Source organism: Hippichthys cyanospilos, chromosome 9, assembly GCF_059441005.1.
Source record: "Hippichthys cyanospilos isolate Australia breed blue-spotted pipefish chromosome 9, RoL_Hcya_1.0, whole genome shotgun sequence".
Lineage (NCBI taxonomy): Eukaryota > Metazoa > Chordata > Actinopteri > Syngnathiformes > Syngnathidae > Hippichthys > Hippichthys cyanospilos.
The window spans coordinates 20,060,889-20,081,729 of NC_142377.1; the positions used below are offsets into that span (position 1 = coordinate 20,060,889).

A 20,841-nucleotide genomic window follows, 5' to 3' on the forward strand; every position below is an offset into this window, starting at 1 on the left:
GTTCAATCCATGGAGATCCTTCAAATTTTCTATTCAACTCCTTTTTGGGGGACTGACAGCAGTCGAGATGTACTACGACATCATCCTGAACTAAAGTATCACTTCAATGGCCGACGTTCTTGATTTTTGCTTGGTGGTGTTCATTACAATGAAATAACATTTTCCTCCTTGGTATCATTTTTTAACGATTTCACACGTAAAAAAAATAAATGGGTGCAAGAATAGGCTTGGGCCAGTGATATGATTTTGACTTCCTGAACATAACTAAAACACAAACTGCAATTGTTCGAATTCAGAGATCTTTTATTTGGTGCAATGTTTTTATCTGCTAGCTTTCCCTATTAAGGAACTTTCAAATTATTCTAATGCCCAGCACCTTTTTTTTTTTTTACTGCTCTGTTACAGAGAGTTAATAATTTCATCGCATCATTTTTTTTTTTTAAATATAATCAAAATTTATAATGCTACCTTGTAGAAATATATTTGGACTATACATGGACTCTCAAAATACATACAAACATATGTCTTTGGGACTGAATGAGTTTTAATGGAAGTGTATATGACCATATTTAGCTACATGTCAAAATATTGGAAACATACAAGTCTGAAGTCACAATACTTTTTTTTTAACCATTTTATTTAGTTAATATCCTTTTTATTTAGTTAATATTCGAACTGATGTGAGGCCAGCGTTTTTTACGTTTTAGAGTTTTCAGTTTTTGTAAGCAGTGAAATTAATAAATGAAATTCCATTGTTCCGTTGCAAACTTGCCACAGAAAAACTGTAACGTATATTTTAATCAAGAAAAAATAGCGCTCATTTTTGCGTTGTAAAACCTCAGAGCAATAACACCAATAAAACCATTAAACATTTTTTGCATCATGATTTTATACGATTTTACGCGAGACAAAAAAAAGCATAATTTCTTCACCACTTAGTAGTTTGGTGTATATAATGTATATACCGTTTATGTGTTATATACCATCTTTTCGCAACAGTACCATATATTTTTACCGAGGCATGTGTCATCACGCTTCTCGCACACACACGTACGATCTTGAAATATTCATGCCTTTATTCTCTTGACGTCTCTCCACAGAAGAGATAGCACTTCTAAGGACGCATGACATCTGTAATCATTAAGAAAATAATACAGTCGTTCACATGGCGGGTAAGCGAGGATGATGATGACACGTGAGTTGAACTGCTCCTCGGGAGAGAAAGAGTGAGGAGAGAGCGAGCGAGAGAGCGCGAGAGAGAGCGAGAGAGAGAGAGAGAGAGAGAGAGAGGGAGGGAGGGGGGGACACGCCCACTCCTCTTTATTACAAGCTGTCTCTCGCTTTCACTTGTGCCGGGCATTGATGAACGCCTCATACGGACGCGGCTCAGCAGATGTTAATATTCATCATATTTGTTATTTTTTATGTGCACTACCGAAGACGATGTCCGATCAGCTTTGGGTGAAACTGCGCTGAAAATCCGGCAAAGGGATTCGAGAAAATTCAACGACAAACTTCAGAGGAATCCATTCACACGTAAGTTGATCTACGCACAGAATTGAGTTTGCCCAGGAGCGAATGGTTTGCTTTCGCTCGTCGGGTTCAGTTTGGAGTTAAATTGCTAATGTCGTACATGCGCATGGAATGGATGTTTTATCGCCCGTGTTAACGTCTACGAACTATTTGGAGGTGGTGAAAGGAAAAGTGTGAACGTGTCAAGTCAACACTTTGTGTCTCGTTCACGCCACATTTCTATTATCATGCATGCAGCAGATCGTCAGGATTATTTGTTGTTGATTTGCATTCTTCTTTGTCCTATATGTAAATAGGTGAATGGAAATTGAAGTGGTCCAATCTGGCAGCAACACTTAAATTGTCCCCTTAACAGATTTATTATTTTTTAAAAAGAAAATTTCTATCTAATTGAATTGTACTTAATAATGGCAAATAGCGTAACAGAATGTAAATAATTGCACTGTTATAAAGGCCACCAGGGGGCAGCAGAATACATCCGAATATATTACAGAGGTTTGAACCTGAACTTGATTTGCACAGAAGATAAAGAATATATGACTGCGTATTTCTTTGTGCTGTTTTAGTTTTTTTTTAAAGTTTTTACTCTCCCTGTCCATGATTGAAAATGTCATTTTCTTTAATTTTGTTTTCCATTTTTTTCCTTTATTCCTTTGAGTTCTCTTTCATTGAATTTGTTTTTGAATTCTAATTACTATTTACTAATTTATAATTACTATTATTTTTAATTTTTTGCATTACTTTTACAAAAAAAGAGCGTCAATTGAAAAAAAAAGAATGTCAGTCGTCACTTGATTGTTTTTTTTTTTTGCTTGAACTTCATGTCCAAGCTGCGGTGGAGGCAAAATGGCTGCCTCCTGAAATGGTTAAAAAAATGGTGGATGTTTCTGCCTCGTTTATTTTCATATTCCTCAGACGGAATATTAATCAGCATTTTGTGTTTAGACAAGTCGGGTAAAAAACACACTCTTGTCAATACAAATTTGGACCTGACTCTTGGCCCTCAAATTTGTAATTGAAAATATTAGACTTTTTTTCTCCAGCATATTTTGAATTTATCGTTACAGTGAAATAAAATACGAAAACCATATCACAGTCTTCAAATGGCATCCCATCGCCCTGCAACCTCGCTCTTTTATTCTAAACCTCGGCACGTCCCGTTTAACTTTTGGGTTCTAAGCGCGTCGGGATTGGAGCAGCTGCTCCCCCTTGACCACGGCCGGCCTCATTGTCGGCGCCGCGCCTCTTATTGATGCCGCGAGACTCCAGCCGGATTGATGTTCTCGCCGTTAATAGTGCGCCAGGCCTTACTTACACATCGATCCCCCCCCCCGCTTTCTGAGCTTGATCTTCACAATGCATGCGTAATGTGCAGCGGCACGGTCGTGAAATATGATGAAGGGGCCGGCCGGGGCATCAGGGGAAGATAAACAGAGCTTGACAATAGAGTCATGTGATTCTTTCATCCCGAGCGATGAGCCGGTCAGGAAGAGGAGCTGGGATTCATTGACCCCACGTGCACACGTTCAACATTTGCTGTTTGCACAACAGTTACCCATTCTATTGAACCCCGTTTACGAAAAGAATTACGTCACGCTCCCGTCGTAATGAAAACCGACGTGGAAGGATGGAACCTTCATCGGAATGATAGGATACGTTGCACTTTTGCTTCAGCCTTTCTTTTTTTAATTCGGAAACCTTGAATACATACTTTTTTTTTTTAAGCTTTTAAACTTTCAAAAAACAAAATCTTGGAGTGTGTGACTGCCATTTGCCATTTGTACTAGAGTAACTTTTATATAATGGGTATTTTATTCATATATTTACCCTGGGCTAGGGATTCATTTGTGTCTAACATGAATTTATTGCTTATTATTTTGATACATGTTATTTTTAGAACATACAATTGCTTTGCTTACATGGAAAGGAGACATAATATAATGCACCTGTCCGAACTGTAATCGTTATTACACAATCAAGTCATTCCTGCGATTTCTGAAAATGTTATTTTGAGCCATTTTGAATTTGGTCAGATTGTGATTCTCCACCCGTAAATTGGCACCTAAGGTCTGGTTAAGTTTTAATATCTTTAAGCAACAATCATTTTAAATAAACGTCGCCCCCCTTAAACTCAGCTCATATATATGTGTCTTTGTCACAAATTTAAAAGGTCAAAGTAAACTGTAAAGCAGCTGGATGTTTTGCTCCTAATTCAATTCCTAATAATTGTAAAAGTCATTATATTGTACTTTTTTCTATTGTATTAATTTATTGTAAACAAACCATGTCGCTAATGTACATGAACTTATATCCAGCCCACAAAAATGTATCCTCAATGAAAAAAAAGTTTGAATTGAAGTCCTTTAATATTTATTTTTTTAATATTTATTATTTAGCCGTCCAAATGTAACGTTTTATCTGTAATTGATAACAAATGATATTTAATAGAAGCAGAGTGTCCAAGTCAAATTCATAACCAAAGCTGCTTGTTAGCAAAAATCAGCATTAGCTAACAAGGTTAGCTTCTGATAATGTATTTCAGTATTCATAAGTCAACTTGTTGGTGTCAGTGTTTTAGAATCTTTTAGTGGTCTGTTGGGTGACATGTCCATGAAGGAGAGTGTAGTTATTCTTCAAGGACTTGAAAAAAAAACAAAGAAAGCTGATATTTAGTTGCCCCAAAGTGGCCAGGATAGAGCAACAAGAAACAATTTGATATCAAATGTTTATTATTGACATATTTAGATTGAGGGCTGACGTAAACGGCGTAAAGTTGACGGTTTATTTCATTTACGGCCAAAATAGTTGAAAGACAAATGAGTCCCAAGAGTGAATTTAACCCCAAGATAAGCTTATCATGGAAAATAAGATAGCTTGCTCCTAAAAGGACACAGTGCACGCCCTCTAATTGCTGTCCACCTCAATAATAATGTCCCTTTCTAAAGGTCAATTTTAAACATGTGCTGAGTCCTTTCCCACAAAATGACGTCTTTTGTCCGCACTGTTTCAGTCGGCGGCGGTGAGGTCCGAGTGGAGGTGCGCGTCGGGGGGGGGGCGACGCCGAGGCCATGTGCCCAGTTCTGCCACGGCGACCATGGAGCAGACCTCGAAAACAAGAAGACTGCAAGGTGAGGTTGTCTCTCAGTCTGTATTTACGTTTGTTTTTCTGTTGATACCAACAAAACAAATCATTGTATCATCCGCCGTGAAGTTCGGCCCTTACAAGAAAGTCAACCTCTTAAAAAGTCAGTTCCTCCGTTCATCACCGCAAGGTTAGCTCCGTTTAATATCTATGTAATGACATCATTATGACCTAAGCCTTGAATTACAATATTTCTCCCCAGCGAAACATGTCTAACAGAAGGTTGCCATAAAACTATTATGAGGCAACATAAATTTGAGTATCATGAACAGTCATAATAGCAAAAAAGGCGGGGGGAGTTGCTGCCTTTTTCACATTATTATTTCAGTGTAAAGACGTTTTATTAGGTGCCTTGAATTCATTTGAATATCCTGCTCTTTTGATAAAAGGTGAACCGAAGATTATTGTTGCAATCATTTCTAGGCCTCCAGGACAAATGGAAGGAGGAATTTGACGAAATGCTGGCAGTTATTCGTACTGACTTCCGCTATCGGTCATGACTGGAGACTGTTGGCATCGTATAACCGGCACGCAACCGCTTTGGTTTTGTGATTGGTGCATATGAAATAAATACAAAAAAGAACTAGAATAAATATTCTAGAATAAAAAGCATCATTTCAATGCAATCGTTTTTTCAAGCGAGTTTTTGTATCGTTGTTATTCCGAGTGTTTTTATCCGGCTTAATAGCTCTGAGTTTGTTCAGAGCCCTGTAGCACCGCAGTTTGAACTCCCCCTTAAATAAAAACGTCATGCTCAATCTCTTCGTGTCACACGGATGATTTGATTTACAGAACGAGCATGCGAACAGTTTCATGGAATCGATTTGCTCGCATGCAAACAGGAGCTTCTCATTCAGAATGATTTCAATCGGAATGCCAAAAAGTTCCTACGCAAACCCGGCTACTGAAAGATTCGGGTTGCGAATACAAACAAACAAATGAACATGAACCCAGTTAGGGGGTCTGAGATCTGCAGACATGAGTTTATCAGTAGAGCGCAGATTTCAAAGTAAACACGGCGAAGCTGCATTCAGCTGGAATAAACGGCCGACAGAAGCGCTCATCGCCCTCTCTCTCTCTTTCTTTCTCCTCTCTCTCAGGAAGCAATCTGGTGGCGTGGCTGTGCGGCGTCCTGTTTTTCTGCTCCCTCTGGAGCCCGGCCCGGCCGCAGTGCCCGGACGGCTGCCGCTGCGCCTGGGACACGGCAACCGTCCTGTGCTCGGACGCCGGGCTTCAGGAGGTCCCGGCGGGCATCCCGCCGGACACCGTGTCGCTGCACCTGGAGCGCAACAACATCCGGAACCTCCCCGAGAGCGCTTTTGTGGAGCTGGCCCACCTGCGGGACCTCTACCTGGCGCACAACCGCATCGACTCGCTCTCCTCCGGCGCCCTGCGCCGCCTGGGGCCCGAGCTCCGCCTCCTGGACCTGTCCCACAACCAGCTGAGGCAGGCCAGCCGGGACGAGTTCGGAGGCACGCGGGCCAAGACGCGCCTGTACCACAACCCCTGGCACTGCGACTGCACGCTCCAGGAACTCATAGAGACGCTCAACCTGGAAGCCGAGACGGTCCACGGAATCGTCTGCGAGAGCTCCGTGCGAGGGATTGGCGAGGCCAGCCGATGGGAGGACCCCGGCGCGCCGGGCGAGCACGCCGGGCAGCCCCTGGTGCGGCTCCTGGGCTCGGGCGTGAATTTCTGCAGCCTGCAGCGCAAGACCACCGACGTGGCCATGCTGGTCACCATGTTCGTCTGGTTCTTCATGGTCATCGTGTACGTGGTCTACTACGTCAGGCAGAACCAGGCCGAGGCCCGCCGGCATCTGGAGTACCTGAAGAGCCTGCCGAGTCCCCGTAAGACCCCCACCGAGACGGACACCCTGAGCACCGGCTTCTGAATGGAACGCTTGACCCTTCCTTCCCCGCTACGGAAAAAACGCGCGGCTTCTTGGTCAAGAAACCCGGTGGACCTTTTTGCCTTCCGTGCCGGGACACTTCTTCTGTGGAACTTCGACGTTGGGTGAAGCCCGACTAGAAGGGACGAGCCCTACCCTAGCAAAAACTCGCAAATAATAACGTTGGATTTGAATTGTCTAAGATGGGAGCAAAGCGATTCAAACTACGATTTTCGATGAATTTATCGAGCAAAGTAATAAAACACAAAAATAGAATCAGCAGAGCGCCATATTAACTACAAACAAGCAAACTGCCCCAACAAACGATAAACAACTCCGTTTGACCCATTTTTTTCATCGGGTTGCGCTAGAAATGCGAGCGCGCTTCAGACTCCCGCCGCTAGATGACAGCATCTTACGTCACCGCGTCAAGCACGCACAAATGCTTAATCCAACATTGGAAATGAGCCAAACACACAAAGGGTAGCGAATGTAGCCAAGAAAATTCGATGAAAGCTCCCAACAGGCAGAACTTTGCTGAGACGATTTGCTTTCCCTTTACAAGATCCCGCTGTGCCCACCATTGTCTTCTTCAATGTCTCATTAATGTTGAATTGGGACTGATTGATTCTTGAGAAAGTAGCTCATATCATCATCATCATCATCATCATCATCATCATCATCATCATCATCATCATCATCATCATCATCCGGAGTGTGTTTACCACTTGATTGATGTGTAAATGGACCAAACACTTACTTGGACCAAAATAAAGCTTTATATTTAAGTTTGAATTGATTGAACAGGTGATATTTTTTATTGATCAAGGTGCTTTGTTTTTACGCCATTGTTTCATTAAGATGTCCGTTTATTATGAAATCTGTATGACAAACTGATCAGCTATTTTTGTTATATTTTTCTCTGTTTTATTGATGTAGCAGAATTGATTGTATTTAATTATTGATTGTCATTGAGCGGATGATTTATTTCATTGAGTAGCAAATCATTTTTGGAATTGTTTTTATTTGTATTACTTGTTATTTATTGTTTGCATTTTTTTTGCGTGAGCAGGTAAATGATTTCCTATTTTTATTCAGCTTTTCATTTTATTTATTGAGCAGATGATTTTTTAAGTAATTAATTTATAAATCTTTTTTAGCACTGGACCAGCAGCACTGTTGATATATCCTCAGGAATACGATCATCTAAAATGTAGGCCAGATGTAGCTGTCATTTATTAAAAAAAAAAAAAAGACAGGAAAAATGTGGAATGAGTAGAAAATGTCATGATTTGTATAGTGTGATTTAATCGTCATATAAAGAGAAACGTCATTTAGCAAACAAATGTATTACCAAAAGAGGTAAAAAAATCCTTGAAAGTAACCCTTTACAACTTTATTATTGTATGATAACTATCATATAATACGCTGTTATATATAATGTTGTATAGAAATACTGTCTATATTGTGGAGATGTCCTTATACTTTTCTTGATGCGATACAAACCCAACATTGGTCCCATTTTCAAATTTCTCTCAAAGTGCCTGCTTGCCTTTTTCCAAACATTTTGTCAAGTCACCTAAATGTATTTGTAAGTGCGTATGTGCAAGGGGGAAACAACTCATAATCAAATGTGCAAACATAAGAAAGCCCATACTTTTCGTGCGCCTCTCAATTGCGTGTTTTCCCACGACTGCAGTCTTTGGTGAATTTCTGTGACATCATAACGTGCTGTTTGTATTGTCAAAGCCAAATGGAAATGTAGCGTTATGTGCTTTGTGAGAAGCTCCGACGTGTGATGAGTACAATATTTGTATTATTTTTGTATTATTACGGGGTCTGAAAAGTCAGTTGTCATGTGACCACAATAAACCTGTACGTGGACCACGCTTGTGCCCATTATCCATCTATTTTCGATATCCGCAAGGGTTGCAGGCTGGTGCCTATCCCAGCTGTCGGGGATACATCGGGGTACATCCCGCATATCAAGGGTCCGTGTATAGTAAGGCATTTAATAAAAAAAAAAATAAAAAAAAGTCCATGGTAAGGCTTTTTTTTAAAACAACCATGTCTAATAAAATGAGCGCTTAGGTTTCAGGCTTATTTTTAGAAAATGGAACGTAGTTAAGGCAGAAAAAAAAAGACCATGTGATTAAATAAAAAAAGAAATTGGTAAAGGGTAAATGGAAGCGTTTGTTTTTAAACATCCAAATACAGTTCCTTTGTTAACAACATTAATTTCTCAAGTTGGGTTTGTTTGCGTGTGAGGGTATCTATAGTATGGCGGTGGTCCCCAAACCTAGTTTTTCCACCACGGACTGGTTTATGGACCGCCTGATATTTTGTGGACCAGCAAATGTCTGTTACATTTTATTTGTGTTGGAGAACATATACTTTGCTACAGTTTCTCTGCTGCATTATTAAAAAAAAAAAATCTGTCTATCTCTGGGGCCAGGTACTGAATAGTCCGTCTGTAGACTGGTACCATGTCAGGGACAGGTTTTTGTGGACCTCAGGAGTACCTTTTTGCCTAGGAACTCCCCTGGGCTGAAATCATCCAAAAACCAAAAATCAGCCTTCCACTTTGGCATTTTATTTTACAATTTACATTAACAAAAAAAACAAAACAAGTCATAATCATAATATTAATATAAGAATACTATTATCAATCTTAATAATTAAACATATACACAACCTCGCGCATGCTCGCGAGCTTCCAAAAAAAAAAAAAAAAGTCAAGTCACACCTTGTGAAGGGGAACGAGCTTCTCACCTTTTATTTTAGTTTTTTGGGGGGGGGCTGTAAACAAACATTTGGTCAATTTTGAAATGGTTTTTACTTTGAGGTAGCTTTACAATTGGAAAACTAATAAAAAAAAAAAACAATGTTTGAGTTTGGTGTAAAAAAAAAAAAAATTGCGACTTGAAGGCACCTGGTCAGCAAAGAAGATGCTATATATATACGTGCTCACATATTTAGACAGATATGAATATTTCTTTGGAATAAACTAGTATAGAAGTATAGCACCATTGAAAGCATACACTGTCATATTGGAGTTGAGAAATAACTGCCGGCTGAGATTTCTTTTTTCTTTCTTTTTTCTTAAATGACATGTAGCTGGGCTTTTTATTGACTTAAAGCAATGCACAGAGCCCAAACAATAAATAAATAGCACGGACACATGAAGTTCGGAAGGTGAGATGCTGCTGTTGGTTGCTGCCATTCAGTGCAGGTATATCCTACGAAGTGAGTTCAATTTAGTGGGTGGGGGCACTTTTTTTTTTTTTACTTAAAAAAAGACAAAGTCCCATTTATTAAAAAAAAAAAAAAAACAACAACAAAAAAAAAGAAAAGTGTCTTGATTTCTCTCCTCGTACTCCACTTTCATTTTATTTGGATTTTTTTTCCTGCTCCTGCATGATCTTGGTCCTCTTACAAGAAGCAGACGGCGCCCACTTCCACGCCAAACTCCTGGTCAGCGCCGCCGATGTCCATGGGGGCGATGTCCACAATGGGGAGGCGGGAGGTCTTCTGCGACCGGTACTCCATAACAGTCTTGCCCCACTTGCCCGTGTGTCTCTGCACAGGCAGGGACAACACAAAACCGTTAAAAGAACGTTTGGTTCGCTGCCGCGTTGAATTCATATCATAAAATTCCATATTGAAATGTACTGTAAGATGTAGTGTACAACAGCCCACTGTCTGTCAAAAGTCTGATTTGAAACCTTATTTTGAAAAGCTAACCCAGTGCTTCCCAAATTGTTTTTTTTTTTCTGTTTTAGACTAAGCTGTAAACTGTATAAAAAAAGTTGATTTATATTGGGTTTTTTTGTTAAAAAGGATAGAGATTTAGGTATACTTGTAAAATTCTAATGTATAGTCAGCAGATTGAGGCGGGTGTGAAATGTTTTCTCCGGGGGGAGGGGGGCTTGGCAAAATATAATTGAGAAGCACCACCCTAACCCCAGTTTGAAACCTCAATTGGTAACCCTGACCCCAATAATATTTCTCGCGAGGGAAATCATGAAACTTGACATAGTAAGGAGAATCCCCATCTGAATTATGGCAATAGTTGATGCCACATCATATTTTTAGAGAAAATAGAAATAAGTCAAAAAATCCAATATTTTGACACTTAACACTTTGAGCGCTGTTGACATAAAATTACATACATTGAAAAGCTACCAAGAAGTGTCAATTGACAACATATTTTTGTTGTTTTATGGGAATGGATGGAGAAAATTGTTTAAATTGGGAAGATTAATTTCCTTGAAAAAAAAACATTAACAATTAATCAGCATTTTATTTTCAGAAAATCAGACACCCTTGATACATGCCCCATTTGTGTTCACACGCACCCCCAGCAGAAGGATTAGAAACGAGTCGCAATTTCCTACCGTGCAGCCGTCCTCCATGACGCTGTAGGTGAAGCGACTGTTGCCCTCGGCGCGAATCTCCACGTCATTGGAGCCCTGCAGCAGCACGGCCTTCTTCAGGTTGCTGGTGGCGGCGTCCATGTAGGCCACGCTGTTCTTACAATGGTACGTCACGTTCTGGGACGCCTCGGTGGACAGCAGGCGCAGGAAGGTCATCTGGATGGCGGCCGTGTTGGGCGCCAGGTTGTCGTCGCCGTAGCTGAACTGTTAAGAGGAAATGTGAAATTCGTATGTAGCATCTGCTATGAAACGATAGTAAAGGAGGACAACCAGGGTCAAAACCGATAAGCTAACATTAGCATTCTTGCCGCGTGTTACCGCATCAATGGAAAGGAAAGCTAACGTTAGCGCGCATGTTCTGTAGCAATTCGGAGACAGCGTAATCCGAAACAAAGACTCACGCGGAATCCTCCGTTCATGGTCTCTCCGAACCACACGTGTTTGCGGTCCTTGCTCTTGCTGGACCACCAGTTCTTGCGCGGGACGCTGGACGGTTTGGGGCGGACGCAGGACTCGCCCGTCTCCATGTTGCAGAAGACCTTGATGGCGTCCACGGTGCAGCCCTGGTTGGGGTCGATCCAGTACTCTCCTGCGGGCCCATAAGGAAGGCCTCACGTAAAGCCAACTATCGCATTCGCGTTGTTTAGGACGATCGGCTATTGGCGCAACGTCGGCCGGTGAGGGCGGGATCCTAGAGGTAAGGCTAACGCCAATGGCTAAAAGCTAACTCACCGCTCTTCCAGTCGGGATGGCAGAGCTTGAGGTCCCTGCAGGTGCGAGCCGGGTTCTTCTTGGAGCCCTCGGGACTGCGGATGTTCTCAATCTGGTTGTTGAGGGACTTGAGCGTGGCATCCACCTCGGCGTCGTGCTGACGCAGGTTTCCGGAGGCCTGGTCGGCTCTCATGTATCTGAGGGGATCGGGGGCCTTCTCCGTATGACCCAAGCCAGCGAAGGCGGACATGTCGATACCGGGGCCGGGAGGGCCGGGAGGACCGGGAGGTCCGGGGGTTCCGGGAGGACCCTGAGAGACGGGGGAGGGCGCTTACAGTTCCCTGATTTCGAACATTTTGTACACGGGTTCTAGCTCATACTCACGGAAGGTCCGGTCTCTCCGCTTCGACCGCGGGGTCCGGGAGGTCCAATAGGCCCGGGCATACCGTTTGAACCTTCCTTTCCGATGGGCCCAATAGGTCCAGGTGGTCCCTGTATTCCAAGAGAGACATTTCAAATGATCATCACCCAGGACAGCGGCAGCAAAGTAGACATTGTGGGGAAATGTTTGTCTCCTCACTCTTTGTCCAGAAGGTCCTGCAGGTCCAGTAGCACCCTGGTCTCCAGCTTGACCCTAGAAAAGATGAAAACATGGCTTTTAAATGCCCTACTCAAATAATATAGCATCTAAATCGAAATAAGAGAAAGGTCAATCATGGCTGCTTACAGGAGGTCCGGGCAGACCCTGCAGACCTGTGAAGCCTCTGTGTCCCTTCTGTCCTCTTTCGCCAGACTCTCCGCCTTCACCCTTATCACCGCGAGGTCCTTGGGGTCCCTGAGAAGAAAGAGACAAATGACCAACGTGGGACTAACAAATGAATGAAAATGATATCATTTATACAGCTACAAGGCATACAAGAAATCAACACACCCCAGTTCAAATGCCAGGTTTTTGTGGCAAAGTTCAAATTTATCTTAACAAAGCTTTTACCACTGTAAAGGGGCCTCATTTTAAAGGGGCTCCATCGAACAGCTCCTGGAACTGTTTGCGTTTGAGTTCCGAATATCTCCTGCACAGTACTTGCGAAAGTACATCTTTTTCTCCAAGAGTTACATACGGGCATTCCTCGGGCTCCAGCGGGTCCAGGAGGACCGGCGGGTCCTTGTGCACCCTGAGGAAGAGAAACGAAAGGAACAATTGCATTGAGTTGCGTGAATGTCAGTCAGGAATGAGACATTACGACAATTACTCACAGCCTCTCCTCTGTTTCCTTGCTTTCCGGTGGGACCGACCGATCCTGTGGAGCCGGGAGCGCCTGGAGCGCCGGGAGCGCCGGCTGGACCGGTGTTACCACGATCACCCTGGAGGCAAAAAAAAGTTGAAACTTTTGACTATATACATATAGAACTTCCCGGGCACAATTGGGATGGGAAGTTTCACCTTGATTCCAGCAGAACCATCTCTACCAGGAGGTCCATCCGATCCAGGGTTGCCCTGTGAACATGAGCAATCGATCAACATACTCTATACTACATATCCTTAAAACAATGTCTTTCGCCTCTACTACAATGCCATGTCTCAATAAATCCACTTTGAAAAAAAAAATCCTTTTAAAAAAAATAATGCCAGGGCAACTTGATGTATAACTAAATGCTGGATTTATAGGTCAAAGGTCAAGATTTCTGCGTACATTGTAAATGACATCTATCCATCTAAATGTGTTTACATATATTGCAGTAAATGGCCCTTGCTGGCAAGTATGGCTACATAAATGTTGTCTGGACAAATAGTTTCCTGGCGCTATTTTAAGCTTGTTTTATAGTGAAACCAAATAGCACAAACCATATAAAAACAAAACCAGACATTTTTTTTAAATTCCAAAAGTCAAAGGTATTTAGATGACATGATTTTTCCCCCTTATTAAAAAAAAGAAAGAAAACAGTCATTTCTATTTGAGAAGTAGTTTTGTAAAGAAAAACAAAGAACATGACAAAAACAAAATGCACTATTAATAGGAAGCAATAATACAAGGAAACTACTCAATAGAATGCAGATGTTATTTTATGAAAAATGAACAAGAAATCTTTGTTCAACATTGCTAGAGTGTTAAAGTAGTAACCACATGTAGCGTACACGTGAGAAGAAGTGTTTTAATGGCCTGTGCCCATCCCGCTGAGCTCTGGCCTTTCACTGACCTCTCTGCCGGGCTCTCCTGCAGGTCCGGTGAGTCCGGGCGGTCCGACGGGTCCGGGGGGTCCTCGGTCTCCGCTGCCACCGGGAGCCCCTTGCTTCCCAGGCTCACCCTGTGAGAGGAAGAAGAGGAGGAAGCGAGTCGTCGGCGTGCACGGATGTCAAGATGATGAAGGCCCCCTCGGAAGGGTTTTGAGTCACAATCGCGCGTAAAATGTCGACGTCGTGACTTAGCGTCGAAACGCCAACAGGAAGGAATATAATTAGTATTTTGAGCTCAGCGACCGCAGAAACAAACGAGCCGTCACTATTTTCTATGAAGAGGGCTCAAAATGTACTTTGCTAGATGTACTTTTTCAGGATTGATTACAAATATTCTAAATTTACAGGAGCGTTTCCATCTGAGCGTAGTGCCAAGATGTTTCATCCGTCTTACATTTTTATTCGATTAAATGTGAATCCATCAAAAACATCTCCTACAGTCGTCTTTGTCTTTTTTTACAACAGCAGATGATAAATGTGTCCTGCTGCAAAATGGCGGGTCCACATGCATAATTTAGTCGCCAAAATTGAACATTTACAAGAGTATTATGAAGCTAGTATTTCATTTATATTTATTTCACTATACACGTTTCAAATTGAAAACAATAGAAAAATTGATTGGCTGCATATTAAGAAATAAATTTGTCATGTTTCTAAATCTTATGCAAGTTTATGTATTCCTATTTTGCTTTAATACTCCTTTTATGTGTGTTTCTAGGGAAAAGAAATTATGCTCCTCATCATGTTTAATCTGAAAATGTATGAAACTGAAAGAAATCGAAAAAAAACAAAACAAATCATGGTCCAAATTAAATTATTTAAGCCTCCTCTTACATTCATTTCTCAGGTACTACTGGGTCAATTTGTCAGAAACGTTTTTAACCAAACTGCAATATTCATACACTGCAATATTCATATACTGAAAAAACTAGTACTAGGAGTGGACCATATATATCACAACTTTTGAAAATACATTCAGCTATTATGTTTTTTTATTTATTTGTTTTAATTCTAACATTTTGACTGTGATTAATTCATGCAAATGGATATGGCGTTAGCTTTTGGATACAAACAACGAATAAACATTTTCAGGACCTTTAAAAATGAAATGTCATTTTTAATTATTATTAAAACTCTGTATTATTATTAGGAGAAGAAATAGCAGTCGTGGTACTATTTTTATGAGACCTACATCCAGTAATGTCCAATACGACCGCTCGCTGATCGCCATGGCAACCTATATTACACGACACGAGGACTGACGGATGCAGACACCGTCATAACTGTATTATGTCATAGGTTCTGGAAATATATATAGATAAAAAGTGGTGAAATCTTTGAAGTGATGCCTTAAAGGATGTCATGACGCACTCATCTAGTTAAGAGTGAATATTCAATGTACAGTACTCATTTGTGTTGTAGTAGACCTGATAAGTGGAGGAAAAAAGTCCCAGAACTCAAGCATGCGATTTGATATGTACACTTCAAAATTAATTCTCATAATATGGCAGCCCCAAAATCCAAGATGTCGATTCCAAAAAGATTTACAGTATTTCCTTTCGTATGCATGCAAATCGGAACTTTGCCAAAATATGACTGATGGCCATTTTTTCTGGGGTCAAAATTAAACCTTCTGAAGCGACAGATGTGTTTTTGATCCCAAAATGTCCACAACAGCTAAGTGAATGAATTAAAAACGGAAATAAAAATAAAAAAAAATCAAGGTTATGGCCTATAAATCAATATTTTGCTCTTCTAGGTGTGTAAAAGTACCTACTGTGCACTGTACATTAAGAACCGAAATAGCTACAGAAATGCGATTGGTACAAAAATATTCACAATACACAACTTCACAGTCAACATTAGCACATTTTTGAGTCTTAAGTTCAACGCATTTTGTGTCCGAAAACAAACAGACGTCTTGGAGTTGAGTCTTGGAGTTTTGAGTGGATCCTTTTTTGTACCCACAATTGGCTTATTTTGTTAACCACCAATTCTTTGTACACTGTATTTTCTACGATCAACTCTCCAATAGCTTTTTCCCATTAACGTAAGACGCACAGATCAAAGCTACCATACGTTGAACGTGACATGAATACTTTGTAGCGGTGAACGTTTGGGTACTTACAGAGGGTCCGGGCAGGCCGGGGAAGCCCCTCTCGCCACGCTGTCCGGGCAGACCCACAATACCACGTTGGCCGGCCAAACCCTGAGGACCCGAGGGGCCGAGAGCACCCTGGGATGGAGGACGAAGAGACGGGGAGGCCAATCAATGTAAAATCACGAGCGGCCACGGTCGTAGTTGGCATTTTCTTTCGTGTGGCAAAAATGGAAGTAACATGCACAGCATAGCACATAGAAGAGGCCCATCATTTTGAGCACGCGATCATTTGTCAGATGGTATTTTCTGGACAGGCCTTGTCATCTGTGATTGCGTGCGTGCGTGCGTGGAAAGTAAAAGGCGAGGGGCCTGCCATCAATCTGTCAGTAAGATGGCGCCGCTCTCCTATGCACTGCCCTTCTATTACGTTCAATGACAGCTGGCTGTATTAATGGATGGAATTGTCTGTTTGAGGGCTGACAGCGCCACTTCAAACTCCAAATGTACTAAGCAGAGACATAAAAAAAAAAAAAAGCATTCTCCGCCCTGCCAATTCCACAATAGCGCTCAAAATGGATGACACACTCACAGGGGGGCCGTCCTCTCCAGCGTCTCCTTTCTCTCCAGGAGGCCCAGCGGGACCGCGAAGTCCAGCGTCGCCCTGTCTGCCGGGGGGGCCGCCGTCTCCCCTCACGCCCTTGGGGCCATCTTTGCCAGAGGGGCCGGCGGGACCGGCGGGTCCAGGGTTGCCCTAGGAAGCATCCAGTCACGTTTAACATGATTAAAAAGTTAAACACATTTATTTATAGATTTGTGGCTCTTATTTAGTATAGCCTAATCAGGACTGTATTGTGTTAATTATAAAAAACAAAAACAAATAAAAGTTATTTGTAGTTTTTCAATTGGTTTTTTTTTTTTGTTATCACAAATAGACTCATAATGCATCCCAAGGTTTTTTCTTGCTTTTTCTTTGAAATTACAACATAATTACACATTTAAACATTAATATTATGAAGAAATTGAGGTACTGGCAGTGATTTTAGTTTTAATCTAAAAATAATCATCCCTACTTTGAAATAAAATCATTCTTTTTACTTTTAAATACACAATTGGCTTATATTGAAATACCTGTACATCAATGATATAGAACATAAATTGGTGCCACATTTATGCATATGTATAATTTTATATACTATATTATATATAACAGTAATAATAAACAGTCAATGAAGAGATTTGAAATAAATCATTGCTGAACAAAGTACCGGTATGTATCGCCAATATTGTCTTTCTGGAATAAAAAAAAAAAAACAACTGCAGTTTTTCTTATTAGAAGAAACTAAAAAGGAAAAAAACGAGAAATGGTTTTCATTGGCTAGCAGTGACACATGTAGTTTTGTTTTATAAACGAGCATCTCACGTGGGCAGTTCTGTCCATTGGTGTATAATGTCAGAAATGGGTGGACGACTTACATTGGGACCAGGGGGTCCAACTCTGCCAGCGGCTCCGGGGAAACCGGTGGCGCCCTGCAAGACAGCAAGCGGAGGGGATAAATGTCATCCAAAAGATATTCAGCCCACATGATGGCATCGGTGACGGGGTCGGGAGGTCACTTACGGGCGGTCCCTGAGCACCGCGGGCACCTTTAGGTCCAGAAACACCAGTAGGGCCCTGGAAAAGAAACAGACAACACGCTGTACCTTAGTGTTAAATCCGTGGCGTGCGTTTTATTTGACCTCAATTATTTCTACAAAACCGGCCGCATTCTTAACGCTCAATTAATCTATTACTACGCACGCATTATATTTAAAAGTAGTCAAGTGACTCACGGCAGGCCCGGGGGCACCGGATGGTCCTTGAGGTCCGGGGGCGCCGGCGTCACCCTTCTGGCCGGACTCGCCCATCTCTCCCTTGAGTCCAGGTTGACCGTCAGAGCCCTGGTGAAGAGACAATACGGTTGTATTGATGACACAGCGTTAGCTCGTGGTGGCTAACTGCTATGTGCTAGCATTCAGCCTTTATTATTATTATTACCTTTGGGTTAGGGTTATGGTGCAAAAGGTTTGTTATGCATCAGACTTTGGGAAGTTATTTTTTTATTAGAGAGGAATTTGAGGGTGCTAAAAGTAGAATTGAGCTAATTTGGCAAAGTGCACCCCGCCAATTACAAGTGGCAGTAGCAGACTTGTTTTTGTCACATCTCTATCTATTTTGAGTGCGTGTGATCTACACTGCGATGGCTATAAACAGCAGAAATCACTAGGACGTCGTGCGTCATCCTGACGTTTACGCGATGATTAGCTGCGCTAACATCATGTCTGTCGTGAGTTTACTTACAGGGGGTCCAGCAAATCCAGCAGGCCCAGGAGGTCCGGTCTCACCTCTGTCACCCTTTAGAAAGAAACAACAGTAAATGTGTTAATGTACAAACGCTGCATTTCGCATTCATTTGGCAGGCTTGACGGGGAAAAAAAACCTACGGGAGCACCACGGGTACCAGCAGCTCCAGCAGGACCAGCAAGACCAGATTCACCCTGAGAAAAAAACAAAACAAAACAAAACAAAAAAAAAAAACGAAAAGAAGTATTAGCAGTATATATTTCAAGATGAATTGTATATATGAGGAAAAATCTGCTTTACCTTTTCACCATTGGGACCAGCAGGACCAGGAGGGCCGATGGGACCAGTAAGACCCTGAAACAGAAGAAATGAATGAATAAATAAATGAATATAGATATCCTCAATGGAGTGCCAGTACTGTTGTTATTGACAAAAAATTAAAGCAACACACAAAACGAGATTTGCTCCAGCACAAAAATCAAGATACTTTATCCATGCAAATAGAGGTACTTTATTTGGGGTACTTCTTTTTTTCCGTCAGCGCTTTAAACTCACCCTGCCACCATCTTTTCCAGGAGCACCTTCAGGTCCCTTCTCTCCAATGTCACCCTAAGAAGATTAAAAAAAACAAAAATACAATACAAAAGTTTTTTTTCTGTACGTGCAGACACCTTTAAATGTGACAAACAAGTTGGGTTATATTCTTACTCTGTCTCCTTTGGGTCCGGGAATACCGGAGCCCCCTCTCTCTCCGGGCATACCCTGCAGACCGGGGGGTCCCTGAGCTCCGGCGCCTCCAGCAGGTCCGATAGCTCCCTAAAAAGCGAGAAAAGAAGGCAGACATTATGAAGCGAGCTCAGAGGAGCAGCGTATTATGGAAGTGGAAAAACAACTAACAAAAATATAATTTTTTCATTTCATGTGGGCGTCTCCTGGCGGCTATTAGCACCTTTAGCTTTAGCTAATAACGTATTTCACTTGCTTTAACTGCTGAGATCATGGGGTGATTTAATACAAGTGGGACCCTTGGTGTTTTCTCGTTCATGCTAGAATAAGAAAGTTCCGTTTCAGCATAATATGTGAGAAGACATCAAATATAGAGGTATATTTCTTTTTCTTTCTCGATGTATATATATCTGTTTGAGGTTTTCATGTTCTCCCCGTGGGCGCTGGCTTCTCTCTGGGTACTCCATTTGCTTCTCACTTGCTTTTACTTTCACACATGGAAGAATAAAATGACCCAGGCAGGATAGACACATTTACTGGGCAGTAACTATGGGACAAGATCTTTTTTTTTTTTTTTTTAACTTGTTGGAAGCGCAATGAGCATGTGCTGCTTGTTAAAGCACTTCATAAAACAGCCAAATGTTGTGAGAAAGCCAACAAATGCTTAATAATAAACTGTAGGTCATCAAGTGATCTATGAAATAAATGACCTTTGGCACGCTTTTATTTTGAAGTTGCTCCCGGGAGCAAGGTCATGGCCTCCCAGCTTGAGGATTGAAGTTCATCTTTTCAGCTGGGGTTTTATCCATGTAGCGCAATGTCATTCGGGTGATCAACAATAGTTTTCAGTTGACCGTGATCGATTGACCCCGATCTAGTAAATTAAGCTCAGCAAAACCTTGCTTTTTGCCTGACAAATGACAGATAACAAATGTGAATTTTGGTTCTACGTAACCGTCTCTATAAATGTTTTTTTTCGTTTTTTTTTTTCCTCAGGATGACTCCGGAGATTGAAAGCTGAAAACACACTGATAGTGGACATGATTGCTTATTTCAGTTGGAAGTTCAGCACAAGTGATCTTTTTGTATCTTAACTCGACTTATCTCATCTCGTCATCTTCTAAAATAAGTGAATTATTATGAGCTGGACGAATGCTTCTAGGACGCTCTCCTCGTACAAAAGTGCATTCTGTTATTAATAAAATGGAACCGAGCTTGTCCGAGTGTCGCAGAGTTCCATATAAGTTATCGCTGTCTGACATTTTACACGGATAAAGACATCAATTCAGATAATCCAGCGTGTGACGACGGCGTACGCTTCCACCACGGCGCCGCAATTAAGCAGCTTGAATGTGCCGCTGGCTGGATTAGAAACAGCGGACTGCACCTGTGTGAACCCGATTTGTACTTAAATAATCATTGTTCGCCTAAGAGTGTTGCGTAGCCTTATCACGAGGATTCTCTGATAACATTTCACCTCCAGGGAAAAGCAGCCAAACAGAAAACCAGCAGGCAGCGTATTGATTTTGGATGTAAGAAATGGGGCGGGAAAGTGTGTTACATTTACTATGACTCATAATGACTCACCTTGGGGCCGTCAGTTCCAGGGGTTCCGGGCAGACCTCGGGGTCCCTGCAGACCTTGAGGACCGGCTGCTCCTCTCTCTCCGGGAAAGCCTCGCTCTCCCTGAACATCAACACGATCGCTGGTGACTAATTCTTGCAATT

General features: G+C 41.8%; 2 protein-coding genes across 3 annotated transcripts in view; one reads left to right on the plus strand and one right to left on the minus strand.

The window, feature by feature from the left end:
• The first annotated feature begins 1,388 nt into the window (after nt 1-1,388).
• Nucleotides 1,389-8,455, plus strand: LOC148419370 (leucine-rich repeat-containing protein 3-like). The gene is made up of 3 exons (XM_088422952.1): nt 1,389-1,536; nt 4,544-4,661; nt 5,776-8,455. Exons 2-3 carry the CDS (start codon nt 4,628-4,630, stop codon nt 6,567-6,569), a joined length of 828 nt encoding a protein of 275 aa, XP_088279078.1. The 5' UTR covers nt 1,389-1,536; nt 4,544-4,627; the 3' UTR covers nt 6,570-8,455.
• Nucleotides 8,456-9,137: 682 nt separating this feature from the next.
• col2a1b (collagen, type II, alpha 1b) overlaps nt 9,138-20,841 on the minus strand; it is a 41,209-nt gene continuing 29,505 nt past the window's right edge. For both annotated transcript variants that reach the window (XM_088422950.1, XM_088422951.1), the window contains 22 exons: nt 20,702-20,800; nt 19,097-19,204; nt 18,944-18,997; nt 18,689-18,742; nt 18,529-18,582; nt 18,386-18,439; nt 17,878-17,985; nt 17,666-17,719; nt 17,521-17,574; nt 16,637-16,798; nt 16,075-16,182; nt 13,910-14,017; nt 13,155-13,208; nt 12,968-13,075; nt 12,832-12,885; nt 12,441-12,548; nt 12,294-12,347; nt 12,098-12,205; nt 11,735-12,023; nt 11,404-11,591; nt 10,964-11,206; nt 9,138-10,145 (listed from right to left, as the gene is read on the minus strand). In XM_088422950.1, the coding sequence (XP_088279076.1) occupies nt 9,999-10,145; nt 10,964-11,206; nt 11,404-11,591; nt 11,735-12,023; nt 12,098-12,205; nt 12,294-12,347; nt 12,441-12,548; nt 12,832-12,885; nt 12,968-13,075; nt 13,155-13,208; nt 13,910-14,017; nt 16,075-16,182; nt 16,637-16,798; nt 17,521-17,574; nt 17,666-17,719; nt 17,878-17,985; nt 18,386-18,439; nt 18,529-18,582; nt 18,689-18,742; nt 18,944-18,997; nt 19,097-19,204; nt 20,702-20,800 (2,370 nt within the window). In that variant the 3' untranslated portion in view covers nt 9,138-9,998. The remainder of the gene's footprint in view (nt 10,146-10,963; nt 11,207-11,403; nt 11,592-11,734; nt 12,024-12,097; nt 12,206-12,293; nt 12,348-12,440; nt 12,549-12,831; nt 12,886-12,967; nt 13,076-13,154; nt 13,209-13,909; nt 14,018-16,074; nt 16,183-16,636; nt 16,799-17,520; nt 17,575-17,665; nt 17,720-17,877; nt 17,986-18,385; nt 18,440-18,528; nt 18,583-18,688; nt 18,743-18,943; nt 18,998-19,096; nt 19,205-20,701; nt 20,801-20,841) is intronic.